This window comes from Rhyacophila brunnea, unplaced genomic scaffold (genome assembly GCF_057557595.1).
Source record: "Rhyacophila brunnea isolate RB1 unplaced genomic scaffold, BYU_Rbru_1.0 scaffold_4, whole genome shotgun sequence".
Lineage (NCBI taxonomy): Eukaryota > Metazoa > Arthropoda > Insecta > Trichoptera > Rhyacophilidae > Rhyacophila > Rhyacophila brunnea.
Window position 1 is genome coordinate 9,941,207 of NW_028233068.1, and position 26,898 is coordinate 9,968,104.

A 26,898-nucleotide genomic window follows, 5' to 3' on the forward strand; every position below is an offset into this window, starting at 1 on the left:
TATGGAGCGTTCCGGTTCATATAATTTTCCATTTAGAGCGCTGAATTAATATGAACACAATAACTATTATCCTGATAAAATATAGGGTCGGCGACCGAAAGCTTATATGTTTTTGAAATCACCATAACGTCACAACTAATCGTAGGTACTAGCTCCACATAAGTCAACGATGGTCAAAAGTTAGTTGCTCCATTGCACTAATATTATAATATGTACTCACAGGTTTTTACTAAGTTATAATAATGTTGTAATCCATAATAATAAACAAACTTAGCTGCTTATATACTTTTATTCAATGCACAATGTAGATGTTAATTAAATTTTCGAAACATATCAATTATATTCTTATATCTATATTATTTAAATATATCATATGAATAGTGTAATTACTATACTTTAAAAGCCTGGTCTGTATACTATGTATAATATGCGACTCGTGAAATATTAGACGTTTATTCCTAGAATAACCCAGCAGGTATCGGTCGCGCTTATACGCCGTAGACAGACCAAGCTTTTAGGGCGGCTAAACCATTGTGTGCATATTCTAGTAATTACGAATATTATGAATATAAGTCATATGTGTAATAATCAGTTTTAAAACATTCCAGTAGTATCAATTATTATTATTCATTTTGGTATTGTACACTTGTTTAAGTGATTCAGGAAATAATAGATATCGCCGCGGCCAATTGACCGCGACATTATGTTTCAGTTTTCCACTTAAATACGTATTACGTTTTAGTTATATAAATATTATAATTTGAAAATAATTTGAGTGTGTACAAACCGTTTGACTAACGTTTCATAGTTTAACCTATTAAGTTACTTCATATTGGATAATGTAAACTATGGAAAAGAGTTTTTTGTGTTATTTACAATGTAACTTTCTATGATGAATACAGAGTTTAAGCATACTTTTACTATGTCAGTAGATGCGATAGGCAACTACTCTTATTATTTACAAAATTAAAATTGGTCAATACTTTCGAGAATTTCTTAACAGTATAATATTGAAAACGAATAAGAAGAATTGTAATAGATAATAAATAATATCGTTCGAAGAAGGTGTTACATGTCAAAACATGAAACTAAAACTTGAATTTCAAACCATAAAATCCACTAATAATACCAGCTGTCACGTATGGCTCTGAAAATTGTGCTGGGTTCATTTGAGCATAGCGTGTTTAGAATCTAAAATATTCTAAATCTAATCTATTCGATAAAGACAGTTGCCAAAGGTAATGCAGAATATCATAGATAAGTCTGCGCATGCGTAATTTTATATTATGCCAAAAGCGTATATGTCAGATACATATGCTTTTGCCTTGTTAAAGCTTGACATTTTATGACATGTATTGTTTTTCCAAGTCGTTTTACGAGAAATCTATAGGTTTTAGAGATATATGCTTTTGCCTTAACAAAAAGTAGGCATTTTTTGACATATTGGCTTTCAAATCTCAAAATCGCCAAAACACGACTTATATGCTTCTGCCATAGAGGTACGGAGATGTATCTTCGGGTCAGTCAATGATAAACAATCGAATTGGAGACGTAGATACAACACACCATACAGTCCATTAAATTTGGGCATCTATACAAATGTTAAACAACTCACACAAAGGGAAAACTAAGGGATGTTATAAGGTGGAGGAAGGACCTTGGAACAGACAGACATAGATGTTGGTGAATGCCAGAGGAATTCAAGAGGTCAAAACATATTATGATTGTAGCGCCAGCAAAAACAAAAAGTTCGTTTTTTAATTTAGTTGAACATTATAATCGATTCTATACCAGCAATTATTTTATTCTGTAACCACTAATTCACTAATCACTATTAAAATAACCATAACGTATCTCTTTCAATAAACAATTCATTCGACCTATTAAAAATATTTCTTCAATTGTTTAGAACAATATTCTTAAAACAGTGTTTACGAAATAATTATTGAAAAAATGTTTCAATATTATCATACATGGCCATAAAGTCAAAATGCTGGTATATTACCGTATATATAAAAAAAATATTACACATTGCATTGTAGAGGCGAGTTATGGTTTAAATATGGAGTCAGTTTCAGTATCTCCAATTGTAATTAGGTATAAAATAAATAACCACTGGTGACAAATTAATAATACCACTAAATTCTGCAAACATTACACTCATTGGCATAAGATTAAATACTATAAATAATTACAAAAAACTTTTTATATACCACGTTTTTAAATTCTGTTGAATCATATAAACTTGACAATTCTATGTATTAAATTTAATATGAAGTAAAAAACAAACAAAAGCAAGAAAACGAGTTTTATTCTTTTTTCAAAATCGTCGAACGTCGTTACGCAAAAGTGCAAGCATTGAATTCGATCGAAGCGCCACCTTGCGGATTTTTCCGAAATAGCTTTCCATACAAAACTGAATTAACTGAAAATGAATTCAATTCTGCTTAACGATGGCTAAAAGTATTAAAATAATGCATTGGCATTGTGTTCTGATATATTCTAAAAGTTTCAAATATCTAGCTAGTCGAGAAGCTAGTTAAAAATCGATTGCAAGATTTGTACTGGACAAACAAGAAAGCGAGCTAATAAAAATGTGGTAATATAATTTTCTGTCTAACGCTACGTAATGTATGCATTGGGGGGATTCTTAGTTATATTCTTTGTGTAGGTAATTTAACATTTAACATACCTAAACCATCCATGCGACTATGCATGTGGCCAATGTGGCTAATATATTCAAAGCCATCGCTCAGTATTTACAGTTTCTGAACCAAAATCGGGAAGCATGTAACTGAAATATAATGAAAGTCAGTAAATAAAAATTGTGTTACGTACGTGGAACAGAAATAAATATATATAAGTACCTAATTTGCATTGTCTACCTTCAAAATTCTCAAAATGAAAACATAAAAATTTTGTTTTTTATAAATATCTACTATTATAAATAATATACATACTTAATATCTTTATGAAGATGGATATTATTAAATACATATATGAATGATATTGTTATACGTTCAACCCACAGTAATAATATAATATGACCTATTAATTGTGATAATCACAGTTAGTTGAAGAATATCTCTAGCGTACATTCGGTTAGCAGCCCAGTCCTAAACAATAATAAGATAGACTAAAGTATCTTCACTTTGATGCCTGGTAACTTCTTGGTATAGAGGCCTGCTGCAGGATCAGCTGTCTCCTCATAAGCTCGGCCCCTGCTTCCTGGATGGCCTCCCACATCTTAGCTTCCGACATGATCTGCCGTGAGAGATCTTCAACTGCTGGCTCCGACGACAGGTCTAGGATTGCTTCCAACGATTCGTCCATGGGGATCTGCAACGATAACAACACATTGTTTAGTCATTCACTGAAGTCTTGAATCTATGTTAGTTGCGATTTTCGAAACCACATACCCTGGCATTACTCTAGTGTTGGGCAGTAAGCGGTTTATGCATAATCATGAAGTGGTGGACAGAACGCCTGCATCTAAATAAGTGTATACCTATAAAAATCCAAACCTAAGGCAACCTCCAAACTTGGCAGCGAATCACAACTCCACGTACTTGCCTAAAATCATCGCTGTCTTTTGAAGGTTTTGTGGAAATGATCTAATCCTCAGTAGATGTTATGTATCTACAAATGTATTTGTTTTGCATTTGTCTGTTTAAGATAGTAAAATATGTAGGTTTTCACCTAATAATTTTGCTAACAATTTGAGACTAAAAATGAGGACGGCATTCTAGGTCTTCCTAAGGGCGGCAATTTGCCTTGGGACGTATCTGACCAGATACCTATTTTACGTGGCATAGTATTCAAATATAAGCCTCTTTGATTCAAACATATTATAATTGGTTTGAATACAAAGTTAAGCAGGGACCACAAATCTGCTCTGTGGCTGTAAACAATCATGGGTATGATATATAAAATGTTTGCATTATTTTCATAGAAACTTGTGTAATTTGGATGTTTAGGGTTTTGGTCATGATTTGTCCTCCTTCAAACACTAAAAACATTACCAAACCCATTTTATGTATTTCTATGTACACTATTTTTCATTAGATACGGTTCTTTTTGTTGGTTTTTTATGTAATTTGTAGAGTTCACTATACTTAATGTAAATAAATATTTTTTTAATTTTAATTAAATTAATTAAATATCAAAAACCATTGTGTAGAATTCACAATCGCATATTTAGTTTTGGTTTGTTCAACTTAGTCACTTGTATTCATTCAATTCGCAGCATCTCAATTATGCAAAACAGGAAAGTTCCTTCTGCTTAGGACCGGCGCACACTGACTGGAAGCAACTACAAAGCGCGATATCTTGTGGCTTGATTGCATACATTCGACGGCAGGTAGCCGAGATTCTGTGGTTGATTGCTGTCTGCATGTAGGCTAATTAAAAAATAAAATTACGTACCTTATGCATGTTGGATTTGGCTTGATCTTGGTTTTGAGATGGCGCTGATCTCTTACGACCACAACCTGTGAATTGTAATACAAATTTAATATTAAATTCAAATATGTTGAAGAAAATCTACTTGATTAAATAATAATATATAAAATAGGGTCTAAATACAACATGAGAATAAAGGTAGAAAAGGTTAGTAAGGTAATTAAATTAAATGAAAGCCATTTTTCATCGCAGAGTCATTTGTGGCAAACTGTACACTGTTATGGCGCGAATCTGTCAAAACTCGCAACCATTTCAATACCTACCTGACGTTTTAGATTCACTCAATTAGATAGTAAATTCCATACAGTATGTCAGTAGTGCTCGGTTATTTCCGAGATAATCACAATACAGGGCTCGAAATGGACCGGAGCGCACCGCAGCGCCGTTCCTGTTCGTAATATCCCCAAAATTATCGCTCCGTCTCGTGGATATATTAATTTGACCGTCTCAGCTAGATTTCCCATATAATGTAAAAATCTAACACACTTATTTATATAAAATACACGTGCAATTAGATAACTATGTTAATATTTACGTAAAATTATTGAACGCTCCGGTTCGTAAAATATTCCATTTCGAGCGCTATGACAATCACATAACCATGGAAAACTGTTCGCAAGTATTAACCAAAGCGAAACATCAAACAACTGACTGTTGTTTTGATTTTGTTAACATGCAATAATATTTATTTATTTATCTCTTCAACCACACTAAAACTATTTAGAAGTCCTGTCAAATGTCTTCTAAACGCGATTCATATATAATATGTAGTATAAAACTTAGATCAATTAGGATACAAAGCCTTCATTACAAACATTTAAGTTCTAACCTAACGCTCATTCAAGTGGAATACATTGATATTCGGGACAATTAGGTTGAAATATTACATATTGCTCTGCTAATGGCATCGCCCATGGCAGGTTCATTCTAGATGTATATTTTAGCCATTTACTTATAGGTACTTGGACAGTACATAATATAAATCTGAATATTTATATGGACACGTTAGTGATATATAGTCGAATGCAATGTGTCAAGCGTGAACCGCAAACCTCCAATATGCACCCTTATCGCAATGTATTCATTTCTCGACCACATACAATATAATATAATGTTATAAGTGGTATGATAAATCAATGATGTTAAGTCTTCAACCACATCCAATATACAGTAATAATATAATATATTCAAGCTGTTATAAGTACATGATTTCAATTCAGATTTCTATAAGCAGGATTTTTTGCTAGAGCGATTTTATTTTCCAGATGCTATGACAAATTAATGCTAGAAACCTCAATGACGTGGTATGATAATATATTTGCACAAAATCTTTAAGCCTAATGCGTAAGGCACTGGCTTGTCATACCGGAAGTTCTTGGTTTGATTCCCTGTAAGATTATTGTTTTTTAGTGATAGATACACTACCATAATTTGGCTTTGCCGTAGTGTTAAGAAAATAAAAATAAAGAAAGTCTGGCTGACATCCAGATTACACACCAGTAAAAGCATTGCAGAATGGCCTCTTTCGCGGCTCGGCCAAGATTTCTGGAGACATCTCTTCAACCCTGTCGTACCCTCTGCCGATCTATTTACAAAAAAAAATAGGGTAAATTAAAATAAAACATGAGTTATGTATGGTATGGACATGGAGTTGTGATAAAAACACAGTCAAACCTTGGCAATCTACGGAAGTGTTATTCAACATTTTTATTAAAATGGCACACTTGACCCTTTGTCAAATCCCCACGGCACACTAAGTATCTCCATAATAATACATATAAGTACATGAAGTTCTTTATTATAATAAACAATCTATATTATTCTTCCGTTCTTCAGTAACATTAAACATTAACCTAACCAAACCTAACCTAACCCAACCTAACCTAACCTAACCCAAACTAGCAAATAATCCAGTAGGTATATCAGGTATTTTCAAAATGTGTTTTCCGCTGTATTCCTCATAACCGAACTGTACCATTTATATTTATATAACTTGGTCCAATACAGATGAAGCTGTAGCTAAATTCGCATTGGTTTGATGGGTTTGCAGATTTTCACATTCCTGAACAAATCAGGGTTGTAAATTGGTTTTTCTATTAGCATTATGCGGTATGCAGTCAATGAGGTGTCGACCTATTTGTATTGAGCTGTTTGTAGCCAATGTCGTTTTATGTCGCCATGCATGGATCCCACAAGAGGGGGGCTGATAGGGCTCTAGCCTGGGGGCCCGGTGAGGCAGGTCGACTTGATAAGTGAGATAAACATACATCACAAATTTTCTCTAATGGTAAAAAAGTCGCCTGCGGCGCTATCTCTTAAAGCTGAACTTATCTTACTTAAAACATATAAACATTTTGAAATATCTAGTTGTGTGGTTTTGATTATTGTGTATCGATATTCGATAACTCCATAATTCAGGTGAATTTATTCAACAATATGGAGATACAACAAAAAATATGGAGAGGCCTCTACGCTGTAGCCATTATGACCCATTCCTTAATCCGTCCCTGGGCACATATTAAAAAAAAAACATGTTAAACTAAATGAAAATACTTTTCCAACCGGAATGTGAATAGAAATTAGAAACCACCACATGTTTTTTAATAGAAAGTTTTGATTTGAAATGTAACCAAGCGCAAAACGGATATTGGAAAAAGTTAAAACTTTCAAAAAGGTAATGTGACATTTTTAGAACAACTCTGATATATCATAATATACACATCTTTCATTTAAAATTCGCGGAAAATAGTTGATATTTCATGTGTGGAAATGACAGCTAATATATTATTTATGTAATATCTGAAAAGCTAGTTACTTACAGCTCTTTGAGAAGCGGCCATTTTTGGAAGGGTGATTAAACAGAATACTGCCAAAAAACAGGTCATCATCGCCATTGCTCCGAAAGATGCCATCTTGAATATCTGGAAAAATGTTATATTTTAGTTATTATCAATTTCATACAAAGTATTAGCTAACATAATATAAGAATGGGATAAGTTATGCGTAGTCTTAAACTAGAAAACTACAATATTTCAACTAAATTATGATATACTATATATGTATAAAAATGCAGCCACGATGGCCGCGTGGCTTAAGTGCCGGCCTATAGTGTCGAGGGCCCCAGGTTCGAATCCTGGGTCTGGCAAGTACACATATTGTTTTTCAATTTGTGTATGAGTCAGAGTATGGACCTAATAGGTTGAGCAAGAGGCTGACATCCATTTCTCGTAAAAATAAAATCTGTTAATACAAGCCTCCACTCTGTGGAGGCCCATATGATCCTATTAGGATCGGACATGGTCGAAAGAAAATAAGAAGTATAATAAATTGTAAATAATAGGCTCATCCGTTTCGTTCATTTTTTAGCGTAGGCAACGCGAATTAATCTTTATACCTATACCCAGTGAGTAGTGAAGGGTGCAGGTAGGCTGTTAAGATCCACCATAAATAGTGCACATTACACTTTGTTAGTCATACGTATTTGTTTTTATTGAACTAAGACTACAATTTACAAATGGTATTGGTTAGTTTTTAAAAATCAAATCAACCCTGCCTAAACCAAACCATAACAGTTTTGATATATTTTGGCCGATACGACAAATTTGTGCACACTTTTTCATTCATATTTAGTTGTATTCGTTAGGTTATACATATTGTCGGCTCATTTTTTTAAATTCATTAAGCCCTGCTTAATAAAAAATATTCTTTTATCTTTATAAAATATTCAACGTTATGTATGATTTAATTACATAATTTTAGATAGGAATTTTATAGATATATATACAAGTATTTTATGACTATTAGCTATTAAGGCTTGATTTTCGCAGTGTTTAATTGAATTTTAAAAACTTACCAACACCATCAGTAAATTGTAGTATTATTTCAATGAAAACAAATATGTATGACTGACAAATTTTAGTATGCACCAATTATGGCGGATCTTAACAGCCTACCTCCATCCTTCGCCACTGATACCTACCTACATAATATAAAGAAGGATCAACACACGTGGCATAGAAAGATGTTGGGCATAAAAATTTACAAGAAAAACTGGTATGTTGTTACACAAGTGATAACCGTTGAGCAAATGCAGTCCAAGTAAAACTTAACCACCACAGGAATGCATTAACACCCACTGAATCGATAAACCCATTAAATTCGGTGAATGTAGTAGGCAGTAAAGAACTAGGTTGCAAAAATAGTGAAGGAAGCTAGGGGAAGCCTTCATTCATCAGTGGATCAACCCCGGCTGATGCGGTCTAGGACGATTTGGCGCCGGGACAACTGGACGCCACGCAATTCGAAAATAAGTAGACGTTAGGTACTTATGCATTTTGTTAATACTTTTAGCCATATTTAAGGAGAATTGAATTCATTTTCAGTTAAATCTGTTTTGTATGAAAAGTTATTTCGGAAGAAATCCGTTAAAAGTAAAACACTATTATTGGTTGCTAGGGGTCTGGGGTCCTACCAACTAAATTATTAATATATACGTGTGTTACTATGGAAATCAATATGAAATATCATAATGACATTTCAGTATTCTATATTTATTCAGTATTTCTATCAAGTACATTTTTTTATCGTTTAAGCTAGTCAAGTTTATATGATTCAACAGAAAATTTAAAAACGTCGTATATAAAAAGTTCCTTTTATCTTGTAATTATGTAAATATTCGTTGTTTGCTATTTAATTAAGTACATATTTATAATATAGTTTTATAATGGCAACTATACCTATATCAAATATAATATTATTATTTATAGGTATTATTATATTATGATTTAATAGTTGGCGGCAATTTATATATGCACATGTAAATAATGATTTAATCGTGCATTTGTTTAAGTTCCAACAAAGAGAGAGTTTTTTTATTTTTATTTAAAGCCTTAGGCAGGGTAATTCTTAATCCACAATAAAAAACATTATGTTAAAGGTAAAATGAATTAAAACTACAAAGTAGTAGATAGAAACTGACTAAAATTTAAATTGTCCTGGCGTCCAGCTGTCCTATTCCCGGCTTATGCTACTTACAAAGGGTGCTTTGAAACTAAAAGGTTGTAAACCACTGACTTAATTCATAACAATATTATGTAAGTACATAAAACAGTGATCCATCTAAAAAAAATGTACCTACACACCTACTAACTTACTACAGTAGAGATACTGGCTCAATTTGACCCCTGCGGTAAATGTTTTTCAATTACCATATCACGTCTCCCGTGGCTTGTCATATCGACCTAGCCGCAAGGGGTTGAATATTATATTTGATATAGGTATAGTCGCCATTATAAAACTATATTATAAATATGTAATTAAATAGCAAACAACGAATATTTACATAATTACAAGATAAAAATAACTTTTTATATACGACGTTTTTAAATTTTCTGTTGAATCATATAAACTAGACTTGACTAGCTTAAACGATCAAAAAAATTTGTACTTGATAGAAATAATACTGAAATGTCATTTTAACATTTCATATATATTTCCATAGTTACGCACGTATATATTAATACTTTAGTTGCTAGGAACCCAGACCCTAGTAAGTAATAATAGTGGATTGGATTACGGATTTCTTCCGAAATAACTTTTCATATAAAACAGATTTAACTGAAAATGAATTCAATTCTACTTAAAGATGGCTAAAAGTATTAAAAGAATGCATTGGCATCGTGTTCTGATATATTCTAAAAGTTTGAAATGTCTAGCTAGCCGGGAAGTTAGTTAAAAATCGATTGCAAGATTTGCACTGGATAAACAATCAACGGACAAATAAGAATACGACCTAATAAAAACGTTATAAAAAAGTCAAATAAGATAGCGTCACACTAGGGTGTATGATACTTTACGGGGAATATCAAAAAACTTGACACGATTTCGATTCGAGGGTAGGTAATTGATAATAGGTACTTCATTTACGGTCGGATACGGCCAAACATATTTATTTCAGTACTAATTTACACATTCGATAAAACACATGTATACAGTTATGGAATTGATATTTAATTTATTGAAAGGGGCTCGAGATTACAACATTTATCTACAGTGACGAAGGGTGGAAGTAGGCTGTTAAGATCTGCTATAAATAGTGCACATTAAACTTTGTCAATCATACGTATTTGTTTTCATTGAATTAAGACTACAATTTACAGGATGGTGTTGGTTTTTTTTTTTAATTCAATTAAACCCCGTGAAAACCATGCCATAATAGATAATTGTCAAAAAATACTTGTCTATCTATAAAAAATCTAAAATTATGCAATTAAATTATACACAACTTTGGCTATTTTATAGATAGCGCATTTTTATATTTATTATAGTTTGGTTCATGCAAGGCTTAATGAATTTAAAAAAAATGAACCGATAATATGTGTAATATGTATTTTAATACAACGAAAACAAATAAGTACGAATGAAAAAGGGTGCACAATTTTGTCGTATCGGCCAAGATATACAAAAATAATTATGGTTTGGTTAGGCAGGGTTTAATTGTTTTTTCAAAACTAATCAACACCGTCTGTAAATTGTAGTCATAATTCAATAAAAACAAATACGTATGACTAATAAAGTTTAATGTGCACTATTTATATGCGGATCTTAACAGCCTACCTCCACCCTTCGCTACTGATTATCAATCGTTTCGAAAATAAATAAACCTAGGAAAGCTATAAACCTATATTTCGAAGATGTTGCTTATTCGTGTTAGCATAGTTGAAGGACAACTGACTTCTTGTCAGATATAAGAATGCGAAAACTCTATGTTAGTAGAATAGTAGGTACCTAGTCGCTTTCGATGGCGGGCTAAAGAGACGCGAATTTAAAACAAAAATCAAACTAGCTGTGATTTGGCCAATCAATCACGATTACAACAATACATCGGCTCACATGTGTTCCCGATTTATTATTATGACGGTAACAATAGATATGTCTATATTTTATAGGCTTGTCAATGTCATAATGCTCAATCTTATAGTGTAAATGGGGATTTACTAAAGAGTTTGAAGAACTACCATTAGCTGTAATTATCCAATCGCTTTGGGAATTATTTTTTTTTACATATAAGGAAAATTATAGTCGATGTTTTTTGTATTCAATACAATATTATACTTATGATATTTAAAAATGTTTATGTTCTCATTGTAAACTAAAACTGGGGATTCCAACCACTACTATCGCCATTGACCTTTGGCGATAAGCACATAGATATAGAAAAGCACATAGCATATAGCATATAGCACATAGAAAACAATATTGGAATAATTATTAGTCTCGAATAGACTATAGAAAATCATGCCATTTATTGTTTAAATATTATTAACACTTCACTTGGACACGAGGAACATAAAAATAAATGTAAAATGTTGTAGGATTATGTATGATTATATAGTAGGTATGGAGAAATAAGGGAAAAGCTTAAACACGTGTGATTTTCAATATGTATTTAGGTTAATAAAACTATGTATATGTGTTTTAATATGAATTAAAATATGTCACGTGAACGCATCGCGCATTGGTAATGTTTGAGAACATTCAAGGGCTTCTTACAAAATCGCAAACATTCTATATTATGTTTGTGTTCCCTAGTCGGAAAATATTAAAATTTTAAAATATATAATATATGCGAACAATTCATAATCTAAATGTATAAAAAACCAATCAACGTACCTATATAAAAACCTCTCAATATTATTATTGATTTTCGTTTTTTTAACTTGTCAGTGACTCAAGCTTACATACGTAAATTCTCAATTGGAACTATTACACACAGTCAATAAAAACAACCCCTCTACTACTTGTTATTTTGTTAAATCTGCATATTTAGAGAACTAACCTATAAATTAAAAGTTCGCCTTATTGTTAGTGCTTATAAACCAATTTTCACAGCTCAACAATGATATAGTGTTTATTTTTATACATTGAAAAAAAAAAGTAAATTACCGTGTTCGTTTTTTAGCTGAGCATATAAGCCTCCACAGAATGGAGGTTGTATTGACAGACTGGCGGACTTTTTTTTTACCAGGAATAGTGAAGTAATCGGTCATTTGCCCAAACCATCGTGGCCTTACACTGGATCAAATACATATTAAAATATGTGTGTCGGTTTTAGAGCATATTATCTTAGTTGGTCGAGTGAATAATTAGTATCCATTCTCCATATCCGTTAGAGATAAGAAAGTCTACACCGAATTGTATAACCTGAATGCTGTATTTCGAAAACATTACAAGTCACTTTGTCACAATGTGTTTTAGTAAAAATTGTGAAAACAATCCTATATATAAATATAAATAGTGAAAAGTTTTTATGTATAACATATTATTTTATAGTAAGTGTTAACGGTTGTCTTCAAAAATCTACAAAACAATTACTTTACCTACATTTGTGTATTTAGGTAATATGAAGATTTTTGCACATTTTATAAAGAGTGACATGTAACTTTTTCGAAATAGAGCATTCAACTAAGGTAAACGTATTCATGGGTATATTGAACATACATCATTTGAAAACACTTTTAAGAAAATATAATAATATATAACTAGTAGAAAAAATCGTTTTGAAAAAATACGACACCCATCAGGATTCGAACCTACGCCCCCCGGGATTTGCATCCATGTGCTCTCCACTAAGCTATACGTGTCTTATATAATTGCAATGCGGTTAATAACTAATTGTCTTTACAATACTTTCTGAAGCGCTCTCTTAATTGCGTTAATTATTGGCAAACGGCTTTTGTTCATTAATAATTAATTCAATTTATAATACGTGCGTTGGCCTAATGGGTAGTGTGACCGTTTCTGTGTTAATCGTTACCGTGGGTCACGCGTTAGAAAAATGCGTGGTGTTTTTCAATATGTGTTGTGGTGAAGAGCCAGAACTCAATGGCTAACAACTCTTCACTACTGGAATTTAATATCGCACTAAAATTGACTACTTAATATTGACAAGCTTATCAGCGCCGTTAGCGAGGGATGCAAGACTAGTCAATGCGCTCTCCAAACACATAAACACTTTCAGGCATGTGATGTGTGTTGAAATTTTATTTTATTGTATAACATTGTTTATGTTATTTTCTTCTCTATTGTGAGTGCAATATTTGCTATAGAGCGGCTCTCGTGGTGCAGTGCGTAAGGCGCTGGCCTTCCACCCGAGAGTTCTGGGTTCGATTCCCGGTGAGGACACACTATTTATGTGTTTTTCTCAAAGCCTGGGTGTTTGTAATTGTTCAAAATTACTAACAACCACCTTGTACGAAAAAGCAAGGACATGCTTATTAATAATTCTAAAAAATTTGTAATGTATTTTTATCTAACTATTTTATTTATTTATTTAGAAAAAGAGTATTACGGCATTACAGCGATTGGCCAATGCGCCATAATACATAATAAATACAAAATTATAAAAATATCTTAATTACAAATAACAACTAATATAACAAGAAAGTAGAAAAGACAGCATGTGTATATGTAAATATTAAAGAAACATGATAATATATACAATTATAAATTTGACCTATTTAACACGTCCACAAACATTATATAGGTAATAAAAAATAAATCAACCTTTATGGTGCCATCAAATAAGTTAATTGCACGATACACAGCATCATGAAACATAACATCCGTCCTGCGACGATTTTTTTTGATTAGAACCAGTTTTTTTTGTTCAAATAAATATAGCCTCCACTCTGTGGAAAACTATTTGCCATGATTATTAGTGAAAGTAGTTTTTTACTTGTTGGTATTTTAGAAATGTTTTTCGTGTGGTTAAATTGGTAGGCATGGCGAAAATAAAATGTTATAACTATTATAAGTTGTTAAAAGGTTAAAAAGAAAAGATTATAATAGTTTACCAGTGCATATCTACATTATGTTAGTGACTATTACGCTACCTCGCATGGCGTAGACGTCACTCTTCATATTCTCAGTGAGACATTTTTCCATGTTTTCCTGTTTTCCACAGAAGCCCACCCCCCGCGGTCTTTAAACACCAGCATCGCGCGACTTACATGGCAAATCGCTTCTGATACGATCAGGCAGCTCCAATAATCATACCGCGGCGGGGTCCATCGTCTACTTAGCCAAGTACTGCCAAAGTTATTATAAACATATGCGCTGTGCATATACATATACGTATAAGAAATGCCTTATAAAACATACATGGGAATATTTCCGGCCAATGACACCGGGTTTAGTTGTCCTTGATTTTATGCTAAGGGCAAAAACAGGGCACACAAAAATAAGAGAAGTGAACCCTTCTGTGTATTTATTCTATACACAAGACTGCTTTCGGCCGCTATCTAGGGTAGGAAAGTATCTAAGTATTAGCACTTATGGTCGCGATGGTCGAGTGACTTAAGCGTCGGTCTATAGTGTCGAGGATCCCAGGTTCGAATCCCGGGTATGGCAAGTACACATATTGTTTTTCAATTTGTGTATGAGTCAGAGTATGGACCTAATAGGTTGAGCAAGTGGCTGACATCCATTACTCGTAAAAATAAAATCTGTTAATACAAACCTCCACCCTGTGGAGGCCCATATTATGCTATTAGGATCGGACATAGTCCAAAGAAGAAAGTAACAATTACAATAAGTTAGTTGTAATTGTTAAAATAAATGGTATGTTTTAACAGCACCTCTCTTGGCTTGGCTTGGCTTTTATAGTGAGATAGACAGTTTTAACAGGTCAGACGGCTAATTTATTGTAATTGTTAAAATAAGTGGTATGTTTTAACAGCACCTCTCTTGGCTGTGATAAATTTTATAGTGAGATAGACAGTTTTAACAGGTCAGACGGCTAATTTATTGTAATTGTTACAATAAGTGTTAATATTTCGATACTCTATTTAACTGCCGTAAAGGCCGAAAGCAGTCTTGTGTATAGAGTAGATGCGCTGAGTAGGAATTTCAATACGTACCGGCATTTCAAAACCGGTATCTCAGTATTTTTCGATACCGAAATACTGGTTTTAAAACCCGATATATTCGGTATTGAATGTGGAAATGAAATGAATTAACTAACATAAAAGGTAACAGGAGTGTAATTTTTTGTCGGGATACGCGATGTCTAGTTTACTTCCGTTGCCGTTCGATGTGTAAGTGTAAAAAGTGTAATAAACTAATAAAACAGTAGATGGAATTATCAGTGGGGCACATACACATCTAAGATCACTTCAAATTATAAAATTATTGAAAGATCATTCGAAGAAACATTCAACTATTTGTAAACATCAATATCTCTATCATAATTATTATCTTACGTTTACCTATTTTTAAAAGTTTACATGTATTATAATAATATGTACGTATTTAGATATTTTTTCTATGAAATATTAACATTTTGAAGAGATTTATATACCTATATTATTTATCGGTATTGGTTTATTTCATTCTGTATTGCAATCCGTACTTCTGAGTGAAGCTATACTAAGGTATAATTTTATTCTCGAGTGTAAAAAATGTGATAAACTTAAGCACGTGTTACAGAATGTACTATTTTAAATAGTTACATCTATAACATAACATGCAATAAAAAAAACACATAAACGAAGAGCGCGTTCAATATTTTTAATATTTGAGGACACTCGGCGGGTCTTCTCGCGCTTTATGGCCTGACACACGAAACAGAGACACCTATCGAACATAATTTTGCAGAAATTTAAAATACTTATATTGTTTTGGCTATATAGGTTAATCTAATACATATAATGAATTGTATAGGTTTTATTTATATATTATATTTTATTGTGTCAGGGGTCAGAAGTCAGAAGTCAGAGGTCTCCAAAATATGCGCTTCTTCCAATATTTTAACAATTACAGGCAATCTTAATTCAATACGTTTAACGATCGCAATGATATATTATTCGTACGCTTCGATGGCTATTTTTCCCAGACTTTATCAAGTTTTCAGCGCAGCATACTGCTCTTCCTTTATTCCAAACATTATGTATCTAACTGCTTCAAAAACTCTTACTAAAATAAGAGCGCCGTGAAATAAAAAAGATTAAAAACTGCTACTGTAAGTAGGTACCAAAAAGTTATTATATATGTTGCATATTATATTATATGGTATATTGAAAGCTAAAAGCATATATAAGTGAGCATTCCTCTAATTTCACTCAGTAGCGTGTTTGTGGACGTAGAGGCCCGAGGCACTGACTGATTTTGAAACCTCTACCATATATATTTTTCTAAATAATAACCATGAACTCCACCAACGTAGTAAAAATAACAATGTAGTTAGGTATTTCTTTCTTATAATCACATTCTGTACCCATCTAATTAAAAATAATTACCTATTATTAAAGATATCGTTGAGGACATAGTATAATATTAATTATCAAAAATCTGTCAATAGAACATCACACCGTGTAGGCCCATAATAATATGTTCGTCTTAGGGTCGAACACCGTGATGCGTTTGCCTTTCATTCGGGGGCTCCGGATTTAAACCCGGTAAAATCACAATATAATTTAACTTATATGATTTTCTCAAAGCCTGGGTATTTGTGATTTTTTCATTTCAAATACTGTTTCACTATACTGTCGTTAGGCCCCATGGCCTATCGTAGTGTTAAAAAGAATATATATATATTCAAATTACATACTCAGTTTTATCTGTGTGGTTTCTGGACTTTATGTTTTTACTTTACCAAGATTATCTCTACCTCTAACAAATACTCTATTTAATATTTTATGGCTTGGTTTAGTGATTCTATAATATTTGAATGCAATTATCTCAAAATTATGAAACACTTTGATAAATACTACTGACAGACCATTTTACCGTAAAAATATGAATACTATAATGGGTGATTTCAAATAGCTATCTTCTTGAAATACGTAGATATTTTAACACATGTACTTATAACTTATAATATAGATATATATACTTAACCTGATCCGTGCCATGGACGAATTAACTCGCCAAAGCATGTGTGTCGCGTCAGGCCACGGACGAATATATTCGTCGGTTCTTGTAAACATCATAATTTCTGAATAAACATTCTGTGTATATTTTCTAAACAATATTTATCATTTTAGTGTGAAAATATTCACGCTAAGCTCGGTAAACATTTTGTGTTGCTAAGTTTTCACAAATATGTATCATGCGGTTCCTATTTTATATTTTTTAAAGGATTTATTTTATTCCGAAAATAGCTGGCCTAGTAAAAATTGGCTGGCAGTGATAAGGTTAAATATTTAAAAAAAAAAATGTTACTTTCTTGTCTATAATTATTATTCATCATTCTTCCTAATTTTTCTTATGTAAATTCTTTATATTTATGTTCTTCTTACTTTCTATCTTGTTAGGCTTAACTATATTATGTTTATTTATTATGGAAACTTTGCTGGTTGCAATAACTTTTTACTATTCTATTGTTAAACATATTTTTGTAATCAAAATGTAACTGTTTGTTTCCTTAATAAATATATATAATTATAGAAACGTTTTGGGATTATGGGATTATGACCTTATGGGATTTGAGTTGCTTTTCCTAGATGGTGAACCCAAGGTGGCTTAGACGGTAGAGTGGACGTCTCTGAGACGGTGGCTGTGAATTCGATGCATCGTATTAATCAATAGGTATCAAGATCAACCCTTCACATTCCCCATTAGGTAGAGTTGATCATTTCTTACTATAAAAGGTTGTTGATATAACCCCATGCCGTATTGCTCTTGTAATGGTCTCGAAATTTATATGTCATGGCATTTTTCAAGAGTGAATAATGAATTAAAAAAACTTCCAGCGTAGGTAATAATTTTAATAATGGTATATCATTTATTTCAGTTTTAATTGTCAAATCTTTATAGAAAATCTGTATATTAATTATTCAATTGTGTATTGTTATTGTATCTACATTTTTCATAAGGATCAGTTTAAACTTTAAGCGACCGTTCGTTTTACAAAATTAACTAATTTACTAATTCAAACACCGTCTTAGTGTTCTTATTTATAAGTGACACTATAAATCCTTGGGTAATAATGGAATTTTTAAATTATATGTAATGCCAAAATCAAAATCAATGTCGCTAACCCAGATTGCCGTGGAATTAAATATGGCTCTTTTAAATTTAGATTTAAATCGAATATCTATCATGTATTGTAATTTTTAATAGTATTAATTATATTTGTTTAAAAACAAAACAATGTGGACATAAAAATTTGAATTTAGAACGTTCACGACATGAAATTTAAATTGAAAAAACTGGTTATAATCAAATAAGTTAAATAAAAATACATACTATCTAATACCTACTTAGACTTTTAAATTATACAAAATAAACGTTCAAAATATGAAATTGATTGATTGAAGTCTTGCATCCCTCGGTGGCTGATAAGCCTGACATGAGGAAACAGCTGTGATTCAGAAGAGGTCATGGTTGCAACCACCTAAGTAAAAATTCACTGAAGCATATAAATTAAAATCCTTTAGGACCTCAGGATTGGAAATTATCCCTCGTAAAAGCAGGCAAAAATGTATTTAAAGCAGAAGTTAACATACGAGCTTTAAGAGAGTGAAAAACGAGCATTCTTTGAAGAAAGTCAGTCAGAAAACAATCGTTAGCGTATTATAATCGTACAAATAAATAACATATGTACAATGAATGAAATAATATAATATTATATATTGCCATGTAAATATATTATATTTTATTTGTTGAACTTTTTCAAGCATTTTATGTATTAAGGGTGAAACGAATCTTGTATTTCTTAATACTACGTCTTTTAAACGACAAGAAATAACAGTGAAAAAATATTGCATACTTATACACCGTATTGATAAAATTAAACCTGTATAAATACGTCACCAAAAAAATATTTGACTTTTTGGAATTTTTCATAATAACAGATAGGTAATTAATTATGCCCTTCTACGTGTGATTGTTTCATTTTAAAGATCTTTACCAGTTTCGTCTCCTTTAGACAAGCATTCTTAATTAATTGAGTTACTTTTAGCGAATAAGTCATATACAATCAATTTATTTGTTGTATGCAAGTAATTGATGTTAATAATTATTAAACTTACTGTTATTTTTATTTAATAAAACGCAATTTTTTTATAGTACTTATTCCACTTTAATTGATATATTAGGACCGGTTTCGTCCGCCTCAGTGGGACATTTTCAACTAACTAACAACAATACAATGCAGTTCCACCATGAATTGACAGTTAACAAAATAAAAGAAATTATTAAACTTACCTTTTGATCTGAAAATCTATATTTCCCCTGTGTCAAACTCGTCCAAGTTTCGAAGTAAACTGAGTTTAATCAAATATTAATGTTATATAATAATCACTGGGTAAGTTTTCTTACATTATGAAGAGAGTTTTTCCAATGAAGTTGCTTTTATATCGGAAACCACCCTTAAAAGAAGGGGGGATTTCAGGACCGGCGTAGCATTTACGGTTTGGTGTGCTACGTTCATTCCTTTTCCGTCAAATTCAACTTTGAGCTAATCCACATAAGCCGCCAGTCAGTCATAGTATCTAATCAAAACGTATGTGGTAATTTTATTTGACGGTCTTCGTCACATTTGCTTTATATTAATTAAGTTGCGTAAAATCACAACATATAACAACATATAACAAGATAAAATTTATTAGATAACAACCATTTTATTTTTCTAATTATATTATTTAATTACTAACAATTTTATTAGTGGATAGGCATTATATTATTAACTTTATTTACAGTTATTTTTGGTGAACCTATGTAGGTAATTGTTAAATGAAATAACAACCCAATTATTCACATTTAAAATACCTATAATATTTTTCACATTCATAATTAGTCCGGGCCGATTTTGTTTTGTGACAGTCAATGTAAAAAGTATTAGTATAGTATAGCACTTAATCAGCATAGATCAGCGGTGGCGAGCCTATGGCACGCGTGCCATATGTAGCACGCGCGATAATTTTATTGCCACGCGAAAGAATCTTAGATGAAACAAATTTTATAAAATACATTTGCATTTTTATAAAGAATATTGGCTATTATTCATCACACTTGCAATATTGCGCTTGAGTCGGCCGGACGGTCGTCATTGTAATAATATTATGAACACAAGAATTTGGTCTAAATTATGTAAATCGCTTGACATCAGTTTTTCACCAGCATTGTACTTTCTACTTGTAAATTCAGAAATATTGTTTTTGTTGCGATTTTACTTCGGTTTTCCTAATAAATATGTGTGTGTTAATTGGTCAAATCTTCTAATTTATAAGAGCAAACATCGCATTTCATTGAGATTTCACAGATATGTTTTGCGTCATACCTACTTATCACTTTATGGAGACGGCAGGGCGGAAATAAAAAAATAAATATTTCCCTTAATTTATAATAATCAATTAATACTACTAATAGGCACATAAATCAGTCCCTAATTTATAATTTATCCCCAATATTAGTTATTGGCACGTCGCTCATAATTACGAATATTTTGGCACATAAGCATAAATAAGTCCGCCATCACTGGCATAGATAATTTATTGGCATAGATTAGATCCGGTATGGTCCGTTCCGAGAGACATTGTCAACTATAATAGTGGAACAACTTAATCTTTAAATTGCGCAGATTGCGATTTCTTCTACTGCGCACGAATTTCATAATATTATGCTAAATTTAATTATTATTACCGTCATTATTTCCGACTTCTCTTACATGAAGACTACTGAATCGTTTTCTCTCGCTCGGCATCGCACGTCATAATGTTATGTTTATAATTAGGTATTAGTTAGTGACACGAGCGGGTACCTACAATATATTATTTTATTTCATTTCGAAATAGCATATACGTGTTGAAGGTAGCATTGTAATCTTATTTTAGTATCAACTATATTGTTTTGTTATTTTTGTGCTATATCCTTTATCTTTATAGGATATCAACGATGATTTTGGCAAAATTGTTCTTGCATGTTGCTACTCCAGGACTCAAAATGGACCGAAGCGAAGCTTACCTCCGTTTCGTGAAATCCTCTTTTGGAAAAAATAAAAATTGCGTTCCTGGTTCTTGAATTATCGAAAAATTATTAAATTTACTTAGTTTATATATATTTTTTTCTTAAAGTATACTTACCTGTAATATCGACCGTGGGAAGGAAAAAAAAGCGTAATCCACACAAATCTAATTTTACAGGAGGCACAAAAACATTTTTGTTATGTTTTCGGTCAAAGTTAAAATACAAAATGGACATAACATGTGCATGATAATTGGTAAGTTGGTTTTTTCATCCCTAATCTGAAATTAACTATTGAGTTTAAAAAAAAAAAAAAACAACAAAAATAATGGTTAAGTCGTTTCTCCCACATCACTTTCTTCTTCTTTTTTTTTGAATTGCTAGCTAAGTTTAGATAATAAATAGGCATTTGCAGCTTACATCTTTTGGACACAACGTATATTAATTAGTCGTTTATAACGTTATTATGTAATAAAACCTATTTTGAAAAAACTGAGGGCTACACCCTTTATCCTTTCTACAATCGATATAATATGTCGTAAACCCCCATTTTCTTATTCTAGCAATGATTAATTTTTGTTTGATTTTATGTGTGAAGTACAATATATTTTTAGGTTATTTATTAAAAATATCTATTATAATATTACGACCTTCAGAGAATAAACTTTATAAAGGGTATATTGTCTTTGATAGCTAAAAGGTGTGCAAGGAGGTCTTTTCTGACCAGAGCTTGACCATAATAGTGAAACCAATAAAAGTGTAATCCCTTAGGGAAATCTATTCCAGAACCATACAGGACCGAAATCGTTATCGAGCTGACTCATAGAGATATGAGCAGGATTGACTACGATGACGCATGTATTAAACCACATAATGTGTGTAATTTCTTTGATGCGAATTGCATAATGCGAGTAATTTTCCGCGATTTGCCGCTCCTCAGAATGCGCCGCCTTTGCTTTGCCCACCCCCACGAAACGCCACTGTTTTCATCCCTGCTCCATATATTTTTTGTAAAACGTGTACTCCCGTGATTCAATAAAGACATAAAAAAGCAAAAACTTCCTCCCAATTAAACAGAAATATGAGATTTATAATCAAATTCCCGAATTGTTTATTAAAACACTGAACATCTTTCATATTTAGAAAATGTCTACACTTGTAATTTAAATTTTAAAAACATGTGGTAGGGTATACTCTTTATAATATAAAAAAAGAAACTAGAATCTACAGTATTTTTCTATCACGCTCAAAATAACTCTCTTCGCTTATTTCCTGTAGACCAACCCAAACACTTGAAATTTATACACGTGTGCCAATACAGTAACAATAATATTAACGTTTGGGGGTGGTCCAGTTCTCCAAACATGGAAATCTAGGTTTCCGGATCCTACGAAGATCAAAATTATATGATCTTATGGGCCTCCACAGAGTGGAGGTTTGAGAAATGGGTGCTCAACCATTTAGGTAGGTACATACTCTGATTCCAAACACGTCATATTGAAAACAATACTGTCCTCATAAGGATAAAGGCAGCTTTTCGACAAAAATCACAAATTGAGTTAGTGTCAGCTCTACGTGAAATTCTGAACCATTTGACATAAAGTCAAAAGCGGTATAAAATTTATTTCAGTATAATAATCGACATATTGCTTTTCGTTTTTTTTTCACAAAAACGGTAGTTATTCTAAACAAAAAGACATTATAACGAGTTTCATAAGCAAAAACACAGCATCGATTGAAAATATACTGGTTTTTGCTTATACTATATAATATATCAAATCACATTATTTTAAAAATTTATTAAGAAAAGTTGAAAAAAAGTTAATGTCTCATTATCTCAAAATGTGACTTTGGCAAATAGCTGCCTTTTTGCTTATGGGGGCAGAATAATACATATGCATATTCAACACAATATTATAAGTCGACACATTAGCCGCTCGGCCATAGTGGGCGTTATTCTTAAGTATTCGTAAATTGAATTGTACCGTTAGCGCTAGTTGACACAAAATCCCAGGCCCGCCACTGCTATCATAAAAATAATTTATCATTTTTTGCAATATACATATTATAATGTGATTCATGCACAGGTTAATGATTAACTATTAAAAAGTTTGCTGAATCAACCTAATCATGTTCGTAAGATGCCATGATTGGCAATCGTAAATCAACATCATCAGAATGCACACTATCTTTGCCATATATTATACCTAATCATATTCATTATTCAATCAATCAGTGACGTCCCTATGTATAGTACCGCCATTAACTCATTTAGTGCAGTAGTTGACCATTATATATAATTAACATTAAATGTGGTAATTAAAAAGAAATTAACTGGTCAGCAGTGAATGTATTAAGCAAACTAGAAATTCCAGTGGCGAAGAGTGGAGGTAGGCTGATAAGATTTGAGATAAATAGTGCACACTAAACTTTGTCGTCAGCCATACTTATTTGTTTTCATTGAACTAAGAATAGTTACATATTATTACAGATTGTGTTGGGCTTTGCCACACCAAACCATAATCGAGAAAAAATATTTTTATATCACTATAAAATATCTAAAATTATTTATTGTTTAATAGCAAAATTTTAGATATCTCATAGATAAACGAATATTTTTTTACTATTATCTACTATGGCTTAGGTTAGGCAGGGTTTAATTAAATTTTAAAAACTAATAAACAATATCATCATATTGTGGTCTTAGTTCAATGGAAACAAATACGTTTAACTGAAAAAGTTTAGTGTGCACTATTTATGTCAGATCTTAACAGCCTACCTCTACCCTTCTCCACTGAGGAATGCCGTATCCTTCATTGGTGATTTCGAATAAAATTGTCTGCAAAATCGTTATATACCTACTTATATATTATTTTCGGCTATCTTAAACATACAACTAAACAAAAATTCTTTAAATTTACATCCATTAAGAGCATACATAAGTGAAACGGCAAATAATCGGCCAATTGCCGAGCGGCATTTGAGGTGGGAGCACGTCGATGTTTTTTGTGATGGCGTCGTAAGAATATAGTTTTATATCGTGTAAAGATGACTAAAAACGTTATGCCTGTATTCGAAAAAGAAGACATGTCAATGAATATATTATTATTACTACTAATATAACAATAAACATAATACTAAATGGACGCATGTTTAATTTTTATGATAAATTATGTTCCATTCGGCACGCGTCGTTAGCACAATCCGCGCGTCGCATAGTTACGATCTTTTTAGACCATGCCTCAGCTGAGGTATAGCCTTAATGACCGTCAGTGTCATCTCAAGATATTTTTCAAAATATTTGATTTAATACATTTTAATATAGTATTTAAACCAAGCTTAAATGTATATTTCATAACATCTTTGTTCATACTATAATTTCCTACTTTCATTAAACCGTTTTTAGAATATGATGACTTTACTTTGTGGAGTCATTTTGACCTCTTATAATGTGTCTACAGGTAAAAAAGTAACTAAAATAAAATGATATTACACCAATTAACATTTATGAAACCTTTTTTTTCTAATTTTGTATCAAATGTCTTAAAAAGTTAATCAAATTCTAGAAACATACCTGCGTCATCATGGCTTGTTTACATTATTCCAGCTGACGAACGTCACGAATTCAAACATTACAGGAATTGATATCTTTTCCATGAATTTCTAAATAACTTTTTAGTTCGGTTTAGGTTAACCCTTGCTGGTATGATTGAATATTTTTCTATGCTTTTTCCACAAATTAACAATCAAGACCAAGTGTCATCAACTGTAGTCAGCCGGTGTCAGATGTCTGCAACGTATCGAATACGTCGATGTGGCGTCATCGTTATTCACAAAATACACTTTTCCAAATGGAGCTCCGCAGATTGGTCGAATGCGACTATTTACTTTGAAAAAAAACATTGCTAGCAGCACCAAGCAGAACGCATATACACACCTACTAATTGATCATTCTTATACCGGCTCGCCGGTCGCCGTATTAAAATATTATTATGTACGTTTTCGTATTATGCAACATCGAAACGACGTTCCTAGAAGGTTTGATTTATGGCTGTGCAGCAGACGGGCGAGTTTAGATGTGAGAGTCGGCTTAATCAATACTATCGACCGAATGAATACTTTGAATTTTAATTTTAATACCAATTGATTTAAGTTTTTTACTTTTCTATTTGAGTAGTTTTTTTATACTCGGATTTTTGTTTTTAGCATCTTCAAGCACTACGCGCACTCGCCAATGACAAATGCACACTGGTCAAACTGAAACCAATTGAATTTAATGTCTTAATCGATGTAACCGGTGTTGATTTTAAAAAAGATATCTCTGTACTAAGTAAAAATAGTAATGATATTATTGAATCATACACCACATTTACAAACGATTCCAAAGATTAGTGGAAAAATGATTATTTCACATTCTCCTTGAGTAGTAAAGAAACAACTACATTCTGTGCATATTTCAAATATAATTAGTGCCACAAATTATGCAGAATGGTTATTTTTTCCATATATTATATAATAATAGTAATTACAAGCAGATACAAGCAGATCCAAACAGAGGATGATCGACCATGGTGGCACTATGAAAATAAAAGCAGAAAACGCTGGGCTGCAAATAAACCAGTCAAAAACTAAGTATATGGTCAGCATACGTGATCAGGTACCGCTGCAGAATATAGACATAGGATAGCATGCATATGAAGGGGTGGACAAGTTCGCGTATCTCGGATCCAGCCTAAATACCCAAAATAAGACAGCAGAGGAGATAAAAATCCGCCTTATCTCCGGGAATAAATGCTGGCATGCCTGCAAGCGACTGGTGGGTCGAAAATTTTAGGCCGAAGAAGTAAAATTCTAATATATAAAACAATTATAAGGCCAGTGGTCACTTATGACTGTGAGACTTGGTGCTTAACTCAAAACGAGGAAAATAAATTAGCTGTCTTCGAGCACAAAATACTCCGAAAAATCTTTGGACCCACGTTGGAAAATGAAAACTACAGAATAAAAATGAACCACGAGTTGGAAGAGCTGATTGAACAGCAAACAATCATAAGATACAGTAAGTCCCAAAGACTACGATGGGCGGGACATGTGGAGAGAATGCCTGAAGTTAGAGCGCCAAGGATCATGACGAAGTGGCTACCCCAACGGAAGAGACCAAGAATGCCGTCCAAGAAGGAGATGGGCTGACGTCGTAGAAGTGGACTGGCTTCATATAGGAAGACCCGGTAACTGGAGAAGTGTGGCGAGATACCGGAGTGCGTGGAGAGGGGTAGTGGAGGAGGCCAAATCCACCCCGGGATGTAGCGCCGTGGAAGAAGAAGAAGAAGATATTATATAATATAATTAATTACGCACAGCTCTAACAAAGATTGTGATATTTCGCTTTTTACTATTAACAAATTTAGTGGTACAAGTAACTGTGTCAGTTTAAACACTGCAAAATCTGGAAGACTTTTGTACGAATAAATG

The 26,898-nt window shown here is 32.3% G+C and overlaps 1 protein-coding gene across 1 annotated transcript; it reads right to left on the bottom strand.

The window, feature by feature from the left end:
- Positions 1-279: 279 nt before the first annotated feature.
- On the bottom strand, positions 280-19,779 carry CCAP (Crustacean cardioactive peptide). Its single transcript, XM_085953926.1, has 5 exons — positions 19,669-19,779; positions 7,281-7,382; positions 5,959-6,046; positions 4,426-4,490; positions 280-3,339 (listed from the first exon to the last, which is right to left on the bottom strand). The coding sequence occupies exons 2-5, from the start codon at positions 7,371-7,373 to the stop codon at positions 3,148-3,150; spliced, it is 438 nt and encodes a 145-aa protein (XP_085810052.1). The 5' UTR covers positions 7,374-7,382; positions 19,669-19,779; the 3' UTR covers positions 280-3,147.
- Between the last annotated feature and the right edge of the window lie 7,119 nt (positions 19,780-26,898).